Source organism: Pseudophryne corroboree, chromosome 6 (genome assembly GCF_028390025.1).
Source record: "Pseudophryne corroboree isolate aPseCor3 chromosome 6, aPseCor3.hap2, whole genome shotgun sequence".
NCBI classification, from domain to species: Eukaryota; Metazoa; Chordata; class Amphibia; order Anura; family Myobatrachidae; genus Pseudophryne; species Pseudophryne corroboree.
In genome coordinates this window covers 672,501,239-672,520,912 of record NC_086449.1, presented here as the reverse complement: position 1 = coordinate 672,520,912, position 19,674 = coordinate 672,501,239, and the positions used below count along the sequence as shown (strand labels likewise).

Genomic DNA, 19,674 nt, shown 5'->3' with positions numbered 1-19,674 from the left:
GGCACCCCTGGACCCCTTCCCCCATCCGCGTCTCCCCTGCTGCCCACCACTCCCCCAACCACAGCACATAGTAGGTGATTCATCAAGCCCTGCGTGCAATGTTAACGTTGCAAGGGGCTACGACCCCATAACCATTGCACGCCCTTTGTCCGTGCAATAGTTAGCCACTCACACAATTATGATTAGAGGTAATACCCCATATAATACAAATATTGCACGCCACAAGGGCGTGCAAGGGTTAAGGGGGCATAGCTCTTTATGACGTTGTGAAGAGCGCCCGTAGGGCGAGATGAATCACCTAGTGAAATGATATGTGACAAGAATGTGGCTAATTATTACATTCTGTACAGCACAGGGTGAGGGGCCTTTAGACACATGCTGGTAGATTTATTAACCTTTTATTTACTAAAATAGTGTGGAAAAGGGGTGTTTTCACATCCTTTTCACATTATTTCAATATCATGGAAAATGCGATCTGACCAAATGTACAAAAAAAAAAAATGTAAAAAAATACTGTAGTGAGCCCTGTGATTATTACACCATCTTCAGATAGCGCAATCACAGGGCTCACTGCGGATCCTGTACTTCTGCACAGTTTTCTCTGCCCGCCAGCAGAGAAAGCTGTGCAGGGACCCGGCAGTGTGATCAGCTCTGTGTGTCCAATAGACACACAAGCTGATCACAGTGTACATAAAAAATATTCATACACACCTACCCAGGGAGCAGTGATCGGTTCTCTGGTGCAGGCTGCCAGTCATCGGGGCTATCTGCTGCTCCTGTGACCCCCAGTGCAGTAAAGCGATGCTGCAAAGCGGCAGCTCACTTCACAGTACCGAAGGTCACAGCATTAGGGAGCCCCGATGACTGGCAGCCTTCCAGGAGCACCGATCACGGTCCCTGTCTCTGGTGAGTATGAGCTGCACTGGGGAGATGGGGTTGCGGCGTGTGATGGGGGCCGTCCCAATGGGAGGGGGAGCACTGCGGCGATGGGTCGGCCGTGGCACATGTGCAGCAGATACTTGGGGTATTTTTTTTTACAAAAAATACCCCAATATGTCTGTGGAGTGGCATTGCATGGAGTTTTCTTGCAATCTCTGTCACTGCATGCGATTATTGATACATCCATGCGATGCAATCAATAATCGCAATGTGAATAATAAGATTTTACTCACCGGTAAATCTATTTCTCGTAGTCCGTAGTGGATGATGGAGACTCCGTAAGGACCATGGGGAATAGACGGGCTCCGCAGGAGACAGGGCACTCTAAGAAAGAATTAGGACTACTGGTGTGCACTGGCTCCTCCCTCTATGCCCCTCCTCCAGACCTCAGTTAAGGAAACTGTGCCGGAAGAGCTGACATTACAAGGAAAGGATTTTGGAATCCAGGGTAAGACTCATACCAGCCACACCAATCACACCGTATAACTTGTGATAACTTACCCAGTTAACAGTATGAACAACAACAGAGCATCAGACAACCTGATGCAAACATAACATAACCCTTAGTTAAGCAATAACTATATACAAGTATTGCAGAAGAAGACCGCACTTGGGACGGGCGCCCAGCATCCACTAAGGACTACGAGAAATAGATCTACCGGTGAGTAAAATCTTATTTTCTCTAACGTCCTAGTGGATGCTGGGGACTCCGTAAGGACCATGGGCATTATACCAAAGCTCCCAAACAGGCGGGAGAGTGCGGATGACTCTGCAGCACCGAATGAGCGAACACAAGGTCCTCCTCAGCCAGGGTATCAAACTTGTAGAATTTTGCAAACGTGTTTGAACCTGACCAAGTAGCTGCTTGGCAAAGCTGTAATGCCGAGACCCCTCGGGCAGCCGCCCAAGAAGAGCCCACCTTCCTTGTGGAATGGGCTTTTACAGATTTTGGATGCGGCAATCCAGCCGCAGAATAAGCCTGCTGAATCGTGCTACAGATCCAGCGAGCAATAGTTTGCTTTGAAGCAGGAGCACCCAGCTTGTTGGATGCATACAGGATAAACAGGGAGTTAGTTTTCCTGACTCCAGCCATTCTGGCTACATAAATCTTCAAGGCCCTGACTACATCTAGTAACTTGGAATCCTCCAAGTCACGAGTAGCCGCAGGTACCACAATAGGTTGGTTCAAATGAAAAGATGACACCACCTTCGGCAGAAATTGCGGACGAGTCCGTAATTCTGCCCTGTCCATATGGAAAACAAGATAGGGGCTTTTACATGACAAAGCCGCCAATTCCGACACACGCCTAGCCGAAGCCAAGGCCAATATCATGACCACTTTCCACGTGAGATATTTTAACTCCACGGTCTTAAGTGGCTCAAACCAGTGAGATTTCAGGAAACTCAACACCACGTTAAGATCCCAAGGTGCCACTGGTGGCACAAAAGGGGGCTGAATATGCAGCACTCCCTTTACAAACGTCTGAACCTCAGGAAGAGAAGCCAGTTCCTTTTGAAAGAAAATGGATAGGGACGAAATCTGGACCTTTATGGACCCTAATTTTAAGCCCATAGTCACTCCCGACTGTAGGAAGTGAAGGAACCGGCCCAGCTGGAATTCCTCTGTAGGGGCCTTCCTGGCCTCACACCAAGCAACATATTTTCGCCATATACGGTGATAATATTTTGCTGTTACGTCCTTCCTAGCCTTTATCAGCGTAGGAATAACTTCATCCGGAATGCCTTTTTCCGCTAGGATCCGGCGTTCAACCGCCATGCCGTCAAACGCAGCCGCGGTAAGTCTTGGAACAGACAGGACCCCTGTTGCAACAGATCCTGTCTGAGAGGCAGAGGTCATGGGTCCTCTGTGAGCATTTCTTGCAGTTCCGGGTACCAAGTCCTTCTTGGCCAATCCGGAACAATGAGTATTGTTCTCGCTCCTCTTTTTCTTACGATTCTCAGCACCTTGGGAATGAGAGGAAGAGGAGGAAACACATAGACGACTGGAACACCCACGGTGTTACTAGTGCGTCCACAGCTATCGCCTGAGGGTCTCTTGACCTGGCGCAATACCTTTGTAGCTTTTTGTTGAGGCGGGACGCCATCATGTCCACCTGTGGCAGTTCCCATCAATTTGTAATCAGTGTGAAGACTTCTTGATGAAGTCCCCACTCTCCCGGGTGGAGGTCGTGCCTGCTGAGGAAGTCTGCTTCCCAGTTGTCCACTCCCGGAATGAACACTGCTGACAGTGCTTGCACGTGATTCTCTGCCCAACTAAGAATTCTGGTGGCTTCCGCCATCGCCACCCTGCTTCTTGTGCCGCCCTGGCGGTTTACATGAGCCACTGCGGTGATGTTGTCTGACTGAATCAGCACCGGTTGGTTGCGAAGCAGAGGCTCCGCCTGACTCAGGGCGTTGTATATGGCCCTTAGTTCCAGGATATTGATGTGCAGACAAGCCTCCTGACTTGACCACAGCCCTTGGAAGTTTCTTCCCTGAGTGACTGCCCCCCATCCTCGGAGGCTTGCATCCGTGGTCACCAGGACCCAGTCCTGTATGCCGAACCTGCGGCCCTCGAGAAGGTGAGCACTCTGCAGCCACCACAGAAGAGACACCCTGGCCCTGGGGGATAGGGTGATCCACTGATGCATCTGAAGATGTGATCCGGACCACTTGTCCAACAGATCCCACTGAAAGTTCCTTGCATGGAACCTGCCGAAGGGAATGGCTTCGTATGACTCCACCATCTTTCCCAGGACTCGCGTGCATTGATGCACCGACACCTGTTTTGGTCTTAAGAGATCTCTGACCAGAGTCACGAGCTCCTGGGCCTTCTCCTCCGGGAGAAACACCTTCTTCTGGTCCGTGTCCAGAATCATGCCCAGGAAGGGCAGTCTCGTCGTATGAATCAGCTGCGACTTTGGAATATTCAGAATCCAGCCGTGCTGTTGTAACACCTCCCGAGAGTGTGCTACGCTGATCAGCAACTGCTCTCTGTACCTCGCCTTTATGAGGAGATCGTCCAAGTATGGGATAATTGTGACTCCTTGCTTTCGTAGGAGCACCATCATTTCCGCCATTACCTTGGTAAATATTCTCGGCGCCGTGGACAGACCAAACGGCAACGTCTGGAATTGGTAATGACAGTCCTGTACCACAAATCTGAGGTACTCCTGATGAGGTGGATAAATGGGGACATGCAGGTAAGCATCCTTTATGTCCAGAGACACCATAAAATCCCCCTCTTCCAAGCTTGCAATGACCGCTCTGAGCGATTCCATCTTGAACTTGAACCTTTTCAGGTTCAGGGATTTTAAATTCAATATGGGTCTGACCGAACCGTCCGGTTTCGGTACCACAAACATTGTGGAATAGTAACCCCTTCCCTGTTGAAGGAGGGGAACCTTTACCACCACCTGCTGGAGATATAATTGTGAATTGCCGCTAACACTACTTCCCTTTCTATGGGGGAAGCTGGCAGGGCCGATTTGAGGTAACGTTGAGGGGGCATCACTTCGAATTCCAGCTTGTATCCCTGAGACACAATCTGTATAGCCCAGGGATCCACCTGTGAGCGAACCCACTGGTGGCTGAAATTTCAGAGACGCGCCACCACCGCTCCTGGCTCCACCTGTGGAGCCCCAGCGTCATGCGGTGGATTTAGTGGAAGCCGGGGAGGACTTCTGTTCCTGGGAACTAGCTGTATTGTGCAGCTTCTTTCCTCTACCCTTGCCTCTGGCAAGAAAGGACACACCTCTGACTTTCTTGCTTCTTTGTGATTGAAAGGACTGCATTTGGTAATACGGTGCTTTCTTAGGCTGTGAGGGAATATATGGCAAAAAATTTGACTTCCCAGCCGTAGCTGTGGAAACTAGGTCAGAGAGACCGTCCCCAAACAATTCCTCACCCTTATAAGGTAAAACCTCCATGTGCTTTTTTGAGTCGGCATCACCTGTCCATTGCCGAGTCCACAGGACCCTTCTGGCAGAAATTGACATTGCATTTATTCTAGAGCCCAGTAGGCAAATGTCTCTCTGGGCATCCCTCATATATAGGACAGCGTCTTTTATATGCCCCAGGGTCAGTATTATAGTATCCTTGTCCAAGGTATCCAGTTCCTCAGACAGAGTATCTGTCCATGCTGCTACAGCACTACACATCCAGGCCGACGCAATTGCCGGCCTCAGTAGGGTACCTGAATGTGTATAAACAGACTTCAGGATACCTCCCTGCTTCCTATCAGCAGGATCCTTTAGGGAGGCCGTATCCTGTGACGGCAGGGCCACCTTCTTAGATAAGCGTGTCAAAGCTTTGTCTACCCTAGGGGAGGATTCCCAGCGTATCCTGTCCGTTGGCGGGAAAGGATACGCCATAAGTAACCGTTTGGAAATCTGCACTTTCCTATCAGGAGAATCCCAAGCTTTTTCACATAACTCATTTAACTCATGTGAAGGGGGAGAAGACACTTCTTGCCTTTTTTCCCCAAACATATAAACCCTCTTGTCAGGGACAGGGTTTTCCTCTGAGATGTGTAATACATCCTTCATTGCTATAATCATGTAGCGGATGGCTTTAGCCATTTTAGGCTGCAACTTTGCATCATCGCCATCGACACTGGAGTCAGAATCCGTGTCGATATCTGTGTCAACAATTTGGGATAGTGGGCGCTTCTGAGACCCTGACGGCCTCTGCGCTGTAGGATCAGGCATGGGTTGAGACCCTGACTGTCCCAAGGCTTCAGCTTTATCCAACCTTTTATGCAAGGAGTTTACATTATCATTTAACACCTTCCACATATCCATCCAATCAGGTGTCGGCGCCGTCGGCGGAGACACCACATTCATCTGCACCTGCTCTGCTTCCACATAGCCTTCCTCGTCAAACATGTCGACACAATCGTACCGACACACCACACACACAGGGGATGCTCTATTTGAGGACAGAACCCCCACAAGGCCTTTTGGAGAGACAGAGAGAGAGTATGCCAGCACACACCCCAGCGCTATATAACCCAGGAATTACACAGTAACTTAGTGTTTACTCAGTAGCTGCTGTATTTATGATTTTTGCGCTAAATTTATGTGCCCCCCCCTCTCTTTTTACCCTCTTTCTACCGTGATTCTGCAGGGGAGAGCCTGGGGAGCTTCCTCTCAGCGGAGCTGTGGAGAGAAAATGGCGCTGGTAAGTGCTGAGGAAGAAGCCCAGCCCCCTCAGCGGCGGGCTTCTGTCCCGCGATTTTGTGTAAAAATAATGGCGGGGGCTCATGCATATATACAGTGCCCAACTGTATATATGCCCTATTATGCCAGGAGGTACTCAATTTGCTGCTCAGGGCGCCCCCCCCTGCGCCCTGCACCCTACAGTGACTGGAGTGTGTGGGTGTAATGTGGGAGCAATGGCTCACAGCTGCAGTGCTGTGCGCTACCTCAGATGAAGACAGGAGTCTTCTGCCGCCGATTTTGACTTTTTCTTGCTTCTCTCGCCGGCTTCTGTCTTCTGGCTCTGCGAGGGGGACGGCGGCGCGGCTCCGGGAACGGACGACCAAGGGTGAGTACCTGTGTTCGATCCCTCTGGAGCTAATGGTGTCCAGTAGCCTAAGAAGCACAACCTATCCGCAGTTAGTAGGTTTGCTTCTCTCCCCTCAGTCCCACGTAGCAGAGAGTCTGTTGCCAGCAGATCTCTCTGAAAATAAAAAAATCCTAACAAAATACTTTCTTATTAGCAAACTCAGGAGAGCTCACTAAAATGCACCCAGCTCCGTCTGGGCACAGATTCTAACTGAGGTCTGGAGGAGGGGCATAGAGGGAGGAGCCAGTGCACACCAGTAGTCCTAATTCTTTCTTAGAGTGCCCTGTCTCCTGCGGAGCCCGTCTATTCCCCATGGTCCTTACGGAGTCCCCAGCATCCACTAGGATGTTAGATAAATGTTTTTATCACATCGCAGATGGCGACAAATCGGCCCTACAAATACCTGAGTATGTGCTCTGTGTGCGCCGCCACCATCACCACTACTGCCGCTGCCGGGCAACCCCCCGTCATGACAAACACATCCCCCCCCCAAACCAATGCACCACCAAAACACCCATCACACTGCCAGTTCCTTGCACAGCTGTCTCTGCTTGTGGGCAAAGAAAGATGTGCTGAAGTACAGGAGCCGCAGTGAGCCCTGTGGTTCCACTATCTGAAGATGGTGTAATTAGCACAGGGCTCACTGCGGTATTTGTTTACTTTTTCGTTTTTTTATTTGCTCAGATCGCATTTCCTAGCCAGTGTTACAGAAAACAGGAGCGTGTCGCTCTGTGTTCATGGACATAGCTTCCTTGGCCCTGGACCTGTGAAAACAATAGCCATCTTCAGACGCAGCAGCAGATCAGAGAAGCCGCCAGAAAGCATCAACTTACTGAAGCCGCCTTCTGCTACATTAGCATAATTTCTGCTGCGGGGTACACTGGGCTCCACAAGGATAGACATTGGGGTGTAGAGTAGGATCTTGATCCGAAGCACCAACAGGCTCAAAAGCTTTGACCTTCTTCCCAAGATGCATAGCACCGCCTCCTATATCACCCCGCCTCCGTGCACAGGAGCTCAGTTTGTAGTTGGTGCTTGCAGTACAACAGGAAGAGCTGCTCATAGCAGCTCTAGAAAAAACTTTTTCTGAGGGAAAAAAAAAGGCTACAAGGGCTGCAGCAGAGGCACAGATTGTGTTGGATGTCAGTAGACATTGCCTGCTGCAGCTCCATCTCTCCCCCAGCGGCGCTGTACATTCCCGCGCCCTGGTTGCCGGGTACCTACAGCAGGAGGCTCCGGTTTTCTTTCAAGTCAGTCACACACGGCTGGGGCTCTCCGGGATCGCGTGGCCGCACTTCGGGAGGAGGTAAGTGGGTCCCGCTCGCGGGACCCGCACTTTATCGCGATCCGGCGTGGCCGGTGGGAGGCGGGCCGCGCGCGCTGGCGGTGGACACTGTGGCAGTACAGGCGATCCCACTAGATCACCAAGGCATGGGTGCAGGTCAGGTTTTCTCTCTAAACCTTTTTACAAGTAGCCCGCAGTACCCGGTGGTTTTGCCAGCAGAGGGGATAAGGCTTAGACCTGGTGCCCCTCCCCCAGCCCCAGGGCGCCATTTCCAGTAAATATTCCCGCTCTGGAGCTGCATATCTGTCTCTCCCTCACTCCCTGTCAGTGTTTGGGCGCCATTTCCCCAGCTACACTGTTCCTGGGACTGTTTGGGCAAATCCTCCTTTGTAAAGCCGCCTGGTTGTCAGCGCTGTGACTTTACATGACACTTAAGTATTCTACATGTCAATTAGACAGTGTTAGTTAAGAAAGAGTGCATTTAGTCAGGGTTCTCTGGTACAAGTACCCTGTGATATACATCCAGTTCTTACTGTGCAGTGTTATATCTATTGATTATAGAGCTATATATATATAAGCTGGTCCAGTGCAGTATTATTGTTAGTAATAACCTCTGCATTTTATAACTGTGACTGTATCTGTTTGCATTAGCTTGCTGAGTGATTTCCATTGCGTGTCTCTCACTCACCTTGCTATCCCTATATTCTATAACCTGAGGGGGCTTGGTGCGTCAGGTTTTATAATAATATAGGATATTCACAAGATATACTCTGATACGTATTTTTCTCTGTGATTTTAGTCACGATATCTCTCCTGTATCTCTGCTTGTGCTGACTACACTGCGCAGGGGTTTGGGTAAGAGGTATTGTGCTGCTGCCAATTGTACTGTGTTACCTGATACTGCCAGTTATATCATGTCTGCTTCTGAAGGTAATGGTTCTGGGGCTGAACACACTGCAGGTGTTGCTGAAGCCACAGATCCCTATGAGAAGACTATAGCAGCTGCGGGCTCTGGTTCTGGGGGCTCCTTGCCCCCCAGTGGGACTGTGGCAACGGGGGTCCATAATGACCCGCTGTGGGCTACTTTCTCCACGCTTCTAAATATGCTAGTTACTAAACTAACACCCTCTATGGGACCTCCTATGCCGGTTCAACCGTATGTGGTCCCCGCGGCTAACCCGCCGTGGGCAGAAAACTTGTCTGCTCAAATGAAGAAATTGAACCAGTCCTTGACTACTAAAAAGTCCTCGCTCGCCTAAGACCATGGGGTCCTCTAAGCGAGCTCTTACCTCCTCACAATCCACTGCTGTCACTGACACCTCGTCTGATGAAGATGGCGCTTACACTGACCCCACAGATTCTGGCACAGATACTGCTGATAGGGAGGGTAGTTCACATGTGGATGTTCCTGATCTTTTGGAGGCTATTAAGTTGATTCTACAGATTACGGATGATTCCGAGCCATCCGTCCCTCCTAAGAAACCAGATAGGTTCAAGCGTCAGAAGGTGGTTAAACAAGTTTTACCTCACTCTGACCACCTAGTGGATATACGTCAGGAATCCTGGGGAAACCCAGGAAAGAAGTTTGTGCCTCAAAAGAAGATGCTGGCTCGCTATCCCCTCGCGCCAGAGCTGTCTAAAAATTGGGAAATGCCTCCTCCAGTAGACTCGCATGTGGCTAGAATGGTGGTTTCCTCAGCTCTACCTGTCACTACCGTCACGTCTCTAAAAGAGCCTACGGATAAATGTGTGGAGGGTTATCTGAAACTGATTTACACCCTCACGGGTGCTGCACAAAGGCCCACTATTGCAGCAGCATGAGCTGCAGAGGCTATTGAAGCATGGGCCCTAGAGTTGGAAGCTGAAATCTCTTCTGACCATGCTAGACAATGCTTTTCATATATTGTCACAGCTTCTCGCTATATTAAAGAGGTGGCTTCTGATGCCGGTATTCTAGCAGCCAAGGCCTCTACTACATCAGTCCTGGCTCGCTGGATATTGTGGCTGAGATCCTGTTCTGTGGATCTGGACTCTAGAAAAACCCTGGAGGTACTCCCTTTCAAGGGAGATATTCTGTTTAGGGAGGACTTAAATAAGATAGTGGCTGACTTGGCTACTGCCAAAACTGTCTGTCTGCCAAGTACCCCTCCTTCTGTGTCGAAGGCTAAAGGTACTTCCTTTCACCCCTTTCGTCCTTTAGGTAAAGCAAAAGGTCAGGCGTACCACAAGCAGGCCCGCACTTCCAAACCTGGTAAGCCAAAGCCCAAAAGAGACTGGGCTGCCCGTCAGCCAGCTTCCAAGACCGATATGCCTGCCGCATGATGGGGCGGGCCTCCCCCTGGGGGATCCCAGGGTGGGGGGCCGGCTTCTAGGGTATACCCAGGAATGGTTGAAGACCACTTCAGATGCCTGGGTACGGGAAGTTGTCACTCGAGGTTATGCCATAGCCTTCAAAAAACGTCCCCCTCATCGATTTTGCCTGACAGACGTCCCTTTGGACCAGATAAAGGCAAAAACTCTACACTCGGTGGTACAGACCCTCCTAGATACAGGGGTAGTGGTACAGGTGCCTCTTGCTCAGAGGGGCCGGGGGTACTATTCTCCGCTGTTTCTAGTCCCAAAACCGAATGGGTCTTCTCGGCCTCAAGGCATTGAACAGGTTTGTGAAAGTTTCCAAGTTCCGTATGGAAACCCTTCGCTCTATAGTTCTGGCCTTGGAACCTGGGTATTATATGGTCTCCCTGGACATACAAGATGCTTACCTGCATATTCCTATAGCAGTGTCACATCAGCAGTACCTGAGGTTTGCGATTGGCGACCTCCATTACCAGTTTCGGGCATTACCTTTTGGTTTAACTACGGCTCCGCGAGTCTTCACCAACGTTATGGTGGTGATGACGGTGGTACTCCGCCGTCAAGGGATCAGGATCCTGCCGTATCTGGACAACTTGTTGATCCTGGCAAATTCCCCAGAACTTCTCCTACGTCATCTGAATATGACTGTCCGGTTTCTGCAAGCCCACGGGTGGCTCATCAACTGGAATAAATCATCCCTGGTTCCTGCTCAGAGCATGGTACACCTGGGAGCGCTATTGGACACTCACAACCAGCGGTTGTTCTTGTCCCAGGAGAAAGTCCTGAAGCTTCAGGACAAGAGTCCTTGCTTCCTTTCTCGTCCGCAAGTGTCGATACATCGGCGATGCAGGTGCTGGGCCTCACGGTTTCAGCATTTGACATTCTCGCCCCCTCCAGAGGATGATTCTAGCCAAGTGGGACGGCCTGCCTCACCAGATCAGGTCTCACATGAACTCATTGACTCCGGAGGTCCGTCTGTCGCTGCACTGGTGGCTCCAGGACCAACAATTGTGCAGGGGCCGTCCCTTCTGGATATCTGACTGGGTCCTGTTGATGACAGATGCCAGTCTAAGAGGTTGGGGCGCGGTGCTGGAGCAACACTCCCTTCTGGGCCGGTGGATCTCCTCTCGATCAACATTCTGGAATTGTGGGAGCTTCAATTCGTTGAACCTGGCCCCGTATTTAATTCAGAACCGTCCTGTTCAAGTACAGTCGGACAACGCCACCACAGTGGCTTACATAAATCATCAAGGTGGCACTCGAAGCCGTTTGGCAATGAAGGAAGTCTCACGGATTCTGCAATGGGCGGAACGCCATCTACCGGCCATATCGGCAATATTAATTCCGGGAGTCCTGAATTGGGTAGCGGACTTTCTCAGTCGTCAGGACGTACACGCCAGAGAGTGGGGTCTCCATCCAGCAGTGTTTCAACTCCTAGTGGAAAAGTGGGGCTTTCCAGACGTAGATCTGATGGCGTCTCGACACAATCACAAGGCTCCGGTCTTCGGAGCAAGGACAAGGGATCCTCAAGCAGCATTCGTGGATGCGCTGGCGGTGCCGTGGAGGTTTCGGCTGCCGTACATGTTCCCTCCGGTGTCACTCCTGCCCAGGGTAATTCGGAAGTTCAAGCAAGAAAGAGGAATTCTGCTTCTCATAGCTCCAGCGTGGCCCAGACGGCACTGGTTCTCAGACCTGCAGGGCCTATCATCAGAGCGTCCAATTCTACTTCCACAATGCCCAGACCTCCTCGTTCAGGGCCCCTGTGTCTACCAGGACCTAGCCCGGCTGTCTTTGACGGCGTGACTCTTGAAACTTCCGTCTTGAGGGCTAAAGGGCCCATAAACCGGCTTCTGCTCGGATATACCATAGGGTCTGGCATTCTTACTTTGTTTGGTGCGCATCTAACAATTATGACGCTTCCACGTTTAGTACAGCCAAGTTGTTGGCCTTTCTTCAGCAGGGCCTGGACTTATGCCTGCGTCTGGCCTCCCTCAAGGTTCAAATAACTGCCTTGTCGGTGTGGTTTCAGAGAAAGATTGCGACCTTACCTGATGTGCATACCTTTACTCAGGGTGTGTTGCGTATCCAACTTCCCTATGTCCCACCTGTGGCTCCTTGGGACTTGTCGGTGGTTTTGGAGGCGTTACAAGAGTCTCCGTTTGAACCTCTTGGTTCAGCTGATCTTAAGTGGCTTTCCCTTAAGGTGGTGTTTCTGCTGGCTATTGCTTCAGCTAGAGGAGTGTTGGATTTGGGTGCCTTGTCTTGTAGTTCCCCATATCTGATATTTGACAGTGACTGGGCGGTTCTTAGGACTCGTCCCGGTTATTTGCCTAAGGTGGTTTCTTCGTTCCACCTTAATCAGGTGATTGTGGTACCGGCCTTTGTCTCTCCTGATCTGTCTCCCAAAGAGCGGTCTTTGGATGTGGTACGGGCTCTCCGTATATATGTGAAGAGAACTGCTTCTGTTAGGAAATCTGATTCTCTCTTTATTCTGTTTGGGTTTCACAAAAGGGGCTGGCCAGCTCACAAGCAGAATTTGGCCAGATGGATTAGAATGGTGATTGCACATGCTTATGTGAGGGCTGGTCTGTCAGCTCCTGCTCACTTTACTGCCCATTCTTCTCGGTCTGTTGGACCTTCTTGGGCGGCCCGCCTTGGTGCGACCCTTGAACAATTGTGCATGGCGGCTACGTGGTCCTCAGTGAACACGTTCATAAGGTTCTATGCCTTCGATACTGCCGCTTCCCAGGATGCTTCTTTTGGACGACAGGTTCTTGTGCCCGTTTCAGTGCGTCCCCTCCCATAAGGAACTGCTTTAGGACATCCCCAATGGCTATCCTTGTTGAGCCCAGTGTACCCCGCAGCAGAAAACAAGTTTTATGGTAAGAACTTACCTTTGTTAAAACTCTTTCTGCGAGGTTGGTGTGGCTATAGCCGCTGACACTTTCACCTGTCGGGAGCCTGTGCTGTTTGTGGCAACTTGCAGTTGTCGTCTCTTTTACTTGCTACTGCATTGGGCTGGTTAACAAAACTGAGCTCCTGTGCACGGAGGCGGGGTGATATAGGAGGCGGCGCTATGCATCTTGGGAAGAAGGTCAAAGCTTTTGAGCCTGTTAGTGCTTCGGATCAAGAACCTACTCTACACCCCAATGTCTATCCATGTGGAGCCCAGTGTACCTCGCAGAAAGAGTTTTAACAAAGGTAAGTTCTTACCATAAAACTCGTTTTTGCACAGCAGTTGCATCCAAAGACACGGCTGCTGTGTGAGCTGCGTCCATTTCTGAATCACACACAACCTTGTAGCCCTAAGCAAGTAAACTGCATGCTAATATTACACTAGAGTGCTCATTCTCTCGTTTTTCCTATTTTCTAGCAATTCTGTTTCCTCAGAATTCCATCATGAAACTATAAACATTACATCAGTGCAGAACTGTAATGTAAAAACAAAAATAATGACAACATACAAAAGATGCAGATTCTAAAAAGATATTCCCTGCCACTAAATAATACAAAGATTACATAGTTTTTGTTTTGGGGAGACATCAATATCATGCTATCAAACATTTATAGGATATGAGTGACTTGCTGATTCATACATAATAGTTGCTTTGTTAGAGACTTTTCCTGGCACCACTTCATGTCAATATGTTATAAGGCAGACCAGCCGGAGAACATAAAATAACTAATATTATTGTGCTGATTTATTGTCTTTTCAGGTTGCCGCTCTGAAATATCTACCTTCAGTTTTACAAGACGTTGAGACAGTGTTTGATGCCAGATTGCTTAGGTAACTTATAAATATATCTAATTTATTGTTAATGTCATAATAGTCATTTGTAAAAGGCACTTGCTAGTCTAGTAGGAGGATTCTCTTCTGTTACTTACAGTATGTGTGAGTTAACTGTATAGACATCTTAAATTAAGGTTAATAACTTTAACACAGCAGTGCCACAGAAGGTTTTTTTTTCATTATATTTCTCTAACGTCCTAGTGGATGCTGGGGACTCCGTCAGGACCATGGGGAACAGCGGCTCCGCAGGAGACAGGGCACAAAAGCAAGCTTTTAGGATCACATGGTGTGTACTGGCTCCTCCCCCTATGACCCTCCTCCAAGCCTCAGTTAGGTTTTTGTGCCCGTCCGAGCAGGGTGCAATCTAGGTGGCTCTCTTAAAGAGTTGCTTAGAAAAAGTTTTTAGGTTCTTTATTTTCAGTGAGTCCTGCTGGCAACAGGCTCACTGCATCAAGGGACTTAGGGGAGAGAAGTGAACTCACCTGCGTGCAGGATGGATTGGCTTCTTAGGCTACTGGACACCATTAGCTCCAGAGGGAGTCGGAACACAGGTCTCGCCCTGGGGTTCGTCCCGGAGCCGCGCCGCCGACCCCCCTTGCAGATGCTGAAGATTGAAGAGGTCCGGAACCAGGCGGCAGAAGACTTTCAGTCTTCATCAGGTAGCGCACAGCACTGCAGCTGTGCGCCATTGTTGTCAGCACACTTCACACAGCGGTCACGGAGGGTGCAGGGCGCGGGGGGGGGGGCGCCCTGGGCAGCAATGTATAATACCTGTATGGCGAAAAATACATCACATATAGCCCTTGAGGCTATATGGATGTATTTAACCCCTGCCAGATATCACAAACTCCGGAGAAGAAGCCCGCCGAAAAGGGGGTGGGGCCTATTCTCCTCAGCACACAGCGCCATTTTCCCTCACAGAAATGCTGGTGGGAAGGCTCCCATGCTCTCCCCTGCACTGCACTACAGAAACAGGGTTAAAACAGAGAGGGGGGGCACTGATTTGGCGATATGAATATATATTAAATGCTATAAGGGAGGAACACTTATATAAAGGTTGTCCCTATATAATTATAGCGTTTTGGTGTGTGCTGGCAAACTCTCCCTCTGTCTCCCCAAAGGGCTAGTGGGTCCTGTCCTCTATCAGAGCATTCCCTATGTGTGTGCTGTATGTCGGTACGTGTGTGTCGACATGTATGAGGAAAATGTTGGTGAGGAGGCGGAGCAAATTGCCTGTAATGGTGATGTCACTCTCTAGGGAGTCGACACCGGAATGGATGGCTTATTTATGGAATTACGTGATAATGTCAACACGCTGCAAGCCGGTTGACGACATGAGACGGCCGGCGAACAAATTAGTACCTGCCCAGGCGTCTAAAACACTGTCAGGGGCTGTAAAACGCCCATTTACCTCAGTCGGTCGACACAGACCCAGACACGGACACTGATTTCAGTGTCGACGGTGAAGAAACAAACGTATTTTCCTTTAGGGCCACACGTTAAGGGCAATGAAGGAGGTGTTACATATTTCTGATACTACAAGTACCACAAAAAAGGGTATTATGTGGGATGTGAAAAAACTACCTGTAGTTTTTCCTGAATCAGATAAATTAAATGAAGTGTGTGATGATGCGTGGGTTTCCCCCGATAGAAAATTATTGGCGGTATACCCTTTCCCGCCAGAAGTTAGGGCGCGTTGGGAAACACCCCTTAGGGTGGATAAGGCGCTCACATGCTTATCAGAACAAGTGGCGGTACCATCTACAGATAGGGCCGTACTTAAGGAGCCAGCTGATAGGAGGCTGGAAAATATCCTAAAAAGTATACACACACATGCTGGTGTTATACTGCGACCAGCGATCGCCTCAGCCTGGATGTGCAGAGCTGAGGTGGCTTGGTCGGATTCCCTGACTAAAAATATTGATACCCTTGACAGGGACAGTATTTTATTGACTATAGAGCATTTAAAGGATGCATTTCTATATATGCGAGATGCGCAGAGGGATATTTGCACTCTGGCATCAAGAGTAAATGCGATGTCCATATCTGCAAGAAGATGTTTATGGACACGACAGTGGTCAGGTGATGCAGATTCCAAACGGCACAAAGATGTATTGCCGTATAAAGGGGAGGAGTTATTTGGGGTCGGTCCATGGGACCTGGTGGTCACGGCAACTGCTGGAAAATCCACCGTTTTTTACCCTAAGTCACATCTCTGCAGAAAAAGACACAGTCCTTTCGTCCCTATAAGAGTCATATCTGCCCAGGGATAGAGGAAAGGGAAGAAGACTGCAGCAGGCAGCCCATTCCCAGGAACAGAAGCCCTCCAACGCTTCTACCAAGTTCTCAGCATGACGCTGGGACCGTACAGGACCCCTGGATCCTACAAGTAGTATCCAAGGGGTACAGATTGGAATGTCGAGACGTTTCCCCCTCGCAGGTTCCTGTAGTCTGCTGTACCAATGTCTCCCTCTGACAGGGAGGCAGTATTGAAAACAATTCACAAGCTGTATTCCCAGCAGGTGATAATCAAAGTACCCCTCCTACAACAAGGAAAGGGGTATTATTCCACACTATATGGTGGTACTGAAGCCAGAAGGCTAGGTGAGACCTATTCTAAATCTGAAATATTTGAACACTTACAAAAGTTCAAATCCAGATGGAGTCACTCAGAGCAGTGATAGCGAACCGGGAAGAAGGGGACTATATGGTGTCCCGGGACATCAGGGATGCTTACCTCCATGTCCCAAAAAAATTTGCCTTTCTCACCGAGGGTACCTCAGGTTCGTGGTACAGAACTGTCACTATCAGTTTCAGACGATGCCGTTGGATTGTCCAAGGCACCCCGGGTCCTTACCAAGGTAATGACCGAAATGAGGATTCGTCTTCAAAGAAAATGGACGACTTCCTGATAAGAACAAGGTCCAGAGAACAGTTGGAGGTCGGAGTAGCACTATCTCAAGTAGTTCTACGACAACACGGGTGGATTCTAAATATTCCAAAACCGCAGTTGTTCCGACGACACGTCTGCTGGTCCTAGGGATGATTCTGGACACAGTCCAGAAAAAGGTGTTTCTCCCAGAGGAGAAAGCCAGGGAGTTATCCGAGCTAATCGGGATCCTCCTAAAACCAGGAAAAGTGTCAGTGCATCATTGCACAAGAGTCCTGGTAAAAATGGTGGCTTATTACGAAGCGATTCCATTCGGCAGATTTCACGCAAGAACTCTTCAGTGGGATCTGCTGGACAAATGGTCCGGATCGCATCTTCAGATGCATCAGCGGATAACCCTATATCCAAGGACAAGGGTGTCTCTCCTGTGGTGATTACAGAGTGCTCATCTTCTAGAGGGCCGCAGATTCGGCATTCAGGATTGGGTGCTGGTGACCACGGAGGCCAGCCTGAGAGGCTGGAGAGCAGTCACACAGGGAAAAAATTTCCAGGGAGTGTGATCAAGTCTGGAGAATTCTCTCCACATAAATATACTGGAGCTAAGAGCAAATTTATAATGCTCTAAACTTAGCAAGACCTCTGCTTCAAGGTCAGCCGGTATTGATCCAGTGGGATAACATCACGGCAGTCGCCCACGTAAACAGAAAGGGCGGCACAAGAAGCAGGAGGGCAGTGGCAAAACTGCAAGGATTTTTCGCTAGGCGGAAAATCATGTGATAGCACTGTCAGCAGTGTTCATTCCGGGAGTGGACGACTGGGAAGCAGACTTCCTCAGCAGGCACGACCTGCACCCGGGAGAGTGGGAACTTCATCGGGAAGTTTTCCGCATGATTGTGAACCGTTGGGAAAGACCAAAGGTGGACATGATGGCATCCCGCTCGAACTAAAAACGGGACAGGTATTGCGCCAGGTCACGAGACCTTCAGGCGATAGCTGTGGATGTCCTGGTAACACCGCGGGTGTAACAGTCGGTGTATGTGTTCCCTCCTCTGCTTCTCATAACCAAGGTATTGAGAATTATAAGACGTAGAGGAGTAAGAACTATACTCGTGGCTCCGGATTGGCCAAGAGGGACTTGGTACCCGGAATTTCAAGAGATGCTCACAGAGGACTAATGGCCTCGGGAGCTAAGAAGGGACTTGCTTCAGCAAGTACCATGTCTGTTCCAAGACTTACCGCGGCTGCGTTTGACGGCATGGCGGTTGAACGCCGGATCCTAAGGGAAAAGGCATTCCGGAAGAGGTCATACCTACCCTGGTCAAAGCCAGGAAGGAGGTGACCGCACAACGTTATCACCACATGTGGTGAAAATATGTTGCGTGGGTGAGGCCAGGAAGGCCCCACGAAGAAATTTCAACTAGGTCGATTTCTGCACTTCCTGCAAACAGGAGTGTCTATGAGCCTCAAATTGGGGTCCATTAAGGTTCACGTTTCGGCCCTGTAGATTTTCTTCCAGAAAGAATTGGCTTCAGTTCCTGAAGTCCAGACATTTGTCACGGGAGTATTGCATATACAGCCCCTTTTGTGCCTCCAGTGGCACCGTGGGATCTCAACGTAGTGTTGGGATTCCTCAAATCATATTGGTTTGAACCGCTCAAATCTGTGGATTTGAAATATCTCACATGGAAAGTGACCATGCTGTTGGCCCTGGCCTCGGCCAGGCGAGTGTTAGAATTGGCGGCTTTTGTCTTACAAAAGCCCATATTTGATTTTCCATTCGGACAGGGCAGAACTGCGGACTCGTCCCCAGTTTCTTCCTAAGGTGGTGTCAGCGTTTCACCTGAAACAACCTATTGTGGTGCCTGCGGCTACTAGGGACTTGGAGGACTCCAAGTTGCTAGACGTTGTCAGGGTCCTGAAAAAAAAAATATATATATATATATATATATATATATATATATATATAATTCCAGGACGGCTGGAGTCAGAAAGTCTGACTTGCTGTTTATATTGTATGCACCCAAAAAGCTGGGTGCTCCTGCTTCTAAGCAGACTATTGCTCGTTGGATTTGTAGTACAATTCAGCTTGCACATTCTGTGGCAGGCCTGCCACAGCCAAAATCTGTAAATGCCCATTCCACAAGGAAGGTGGGCTCATCTTGGGCGGCTGCCCGAGGGGTCTCGGCTTTACAACTTTGCCGAGCAGCTACGTGGTCAGGGGGGAACACGTTTGTAAAATTCTACAAATTTGATACCCTGGCTGAGGAGGACCTGGAGTTCTCTCATTCGGTGCTGCAGAGTCATCCGCACTCTCCCGCCCGTTTGGGAGCTTTGGTATAATCCCCATGGTCCTGACGGAGTCCCCAGCATCCACTAGGACGTTAGAGAAAATAAGATTTTACTTACCTATAAATCTATTTCTCATAGTCCGTAGTGGATGCTGGGCGCCCATCCCAAGTGCGGATTGTCTGCATTACTTGTACATAGTTATTGTTACAAAAATCGGGTTATTATTGTTGTGAGCCATCTTTTTTTAGAGGCTACTTCTTTGTTATCATACTGTTAACTGGGTTCAGATCACAAGTTGTACGGTGTGATTGGTGTGGCTGGTATGAGTCTTACCCGGGATTCAAGATCCTTCCTTATTGTGTACGCTCGTCCGGGCACAGTACCTAACTGAGGCTTGGAGGAGGGTCATAGGGGGAGGAGCCAGTACACACCATGTGATCCTAAAAGCTTGCTTTTGTGCCCTGTCTCCTGCGGAGCCGCTGTTCCCCATGGTCCTGACGGAGTCCCCAGCATCCACTACGGACTATGAGAAATAGATTTATCGGTAAGTAAAATCTT

General features: G+C 49.5%; 1 protein-coding gene across 4 annotated transcripts in view; it reads left to right on the top strand.

The window, feature by feature from the left end:
* Nucleotides 1-19,674, top strand: part of DOCK2 (dedicator of cytokinesis 2) — a 1,781,615-nt gene that overhangs the window by 739,578 nt on the left and 1,022,363 nt on the right. For all 4 annotated transcript variants that reach the window (XM_063928256.1, XM_063928254.1, XM_063928255.1 and 1 more), the window contains exon 24: nt 13,864-13,934. In XM_063928256.1, the coding sequence (XP_063784326.1) occupies nt 13,864-13,934 (71 nt within the window). The remainder of the gene's footprint in view (nt 1-13,863; nt 13,935-19,674) is intronic.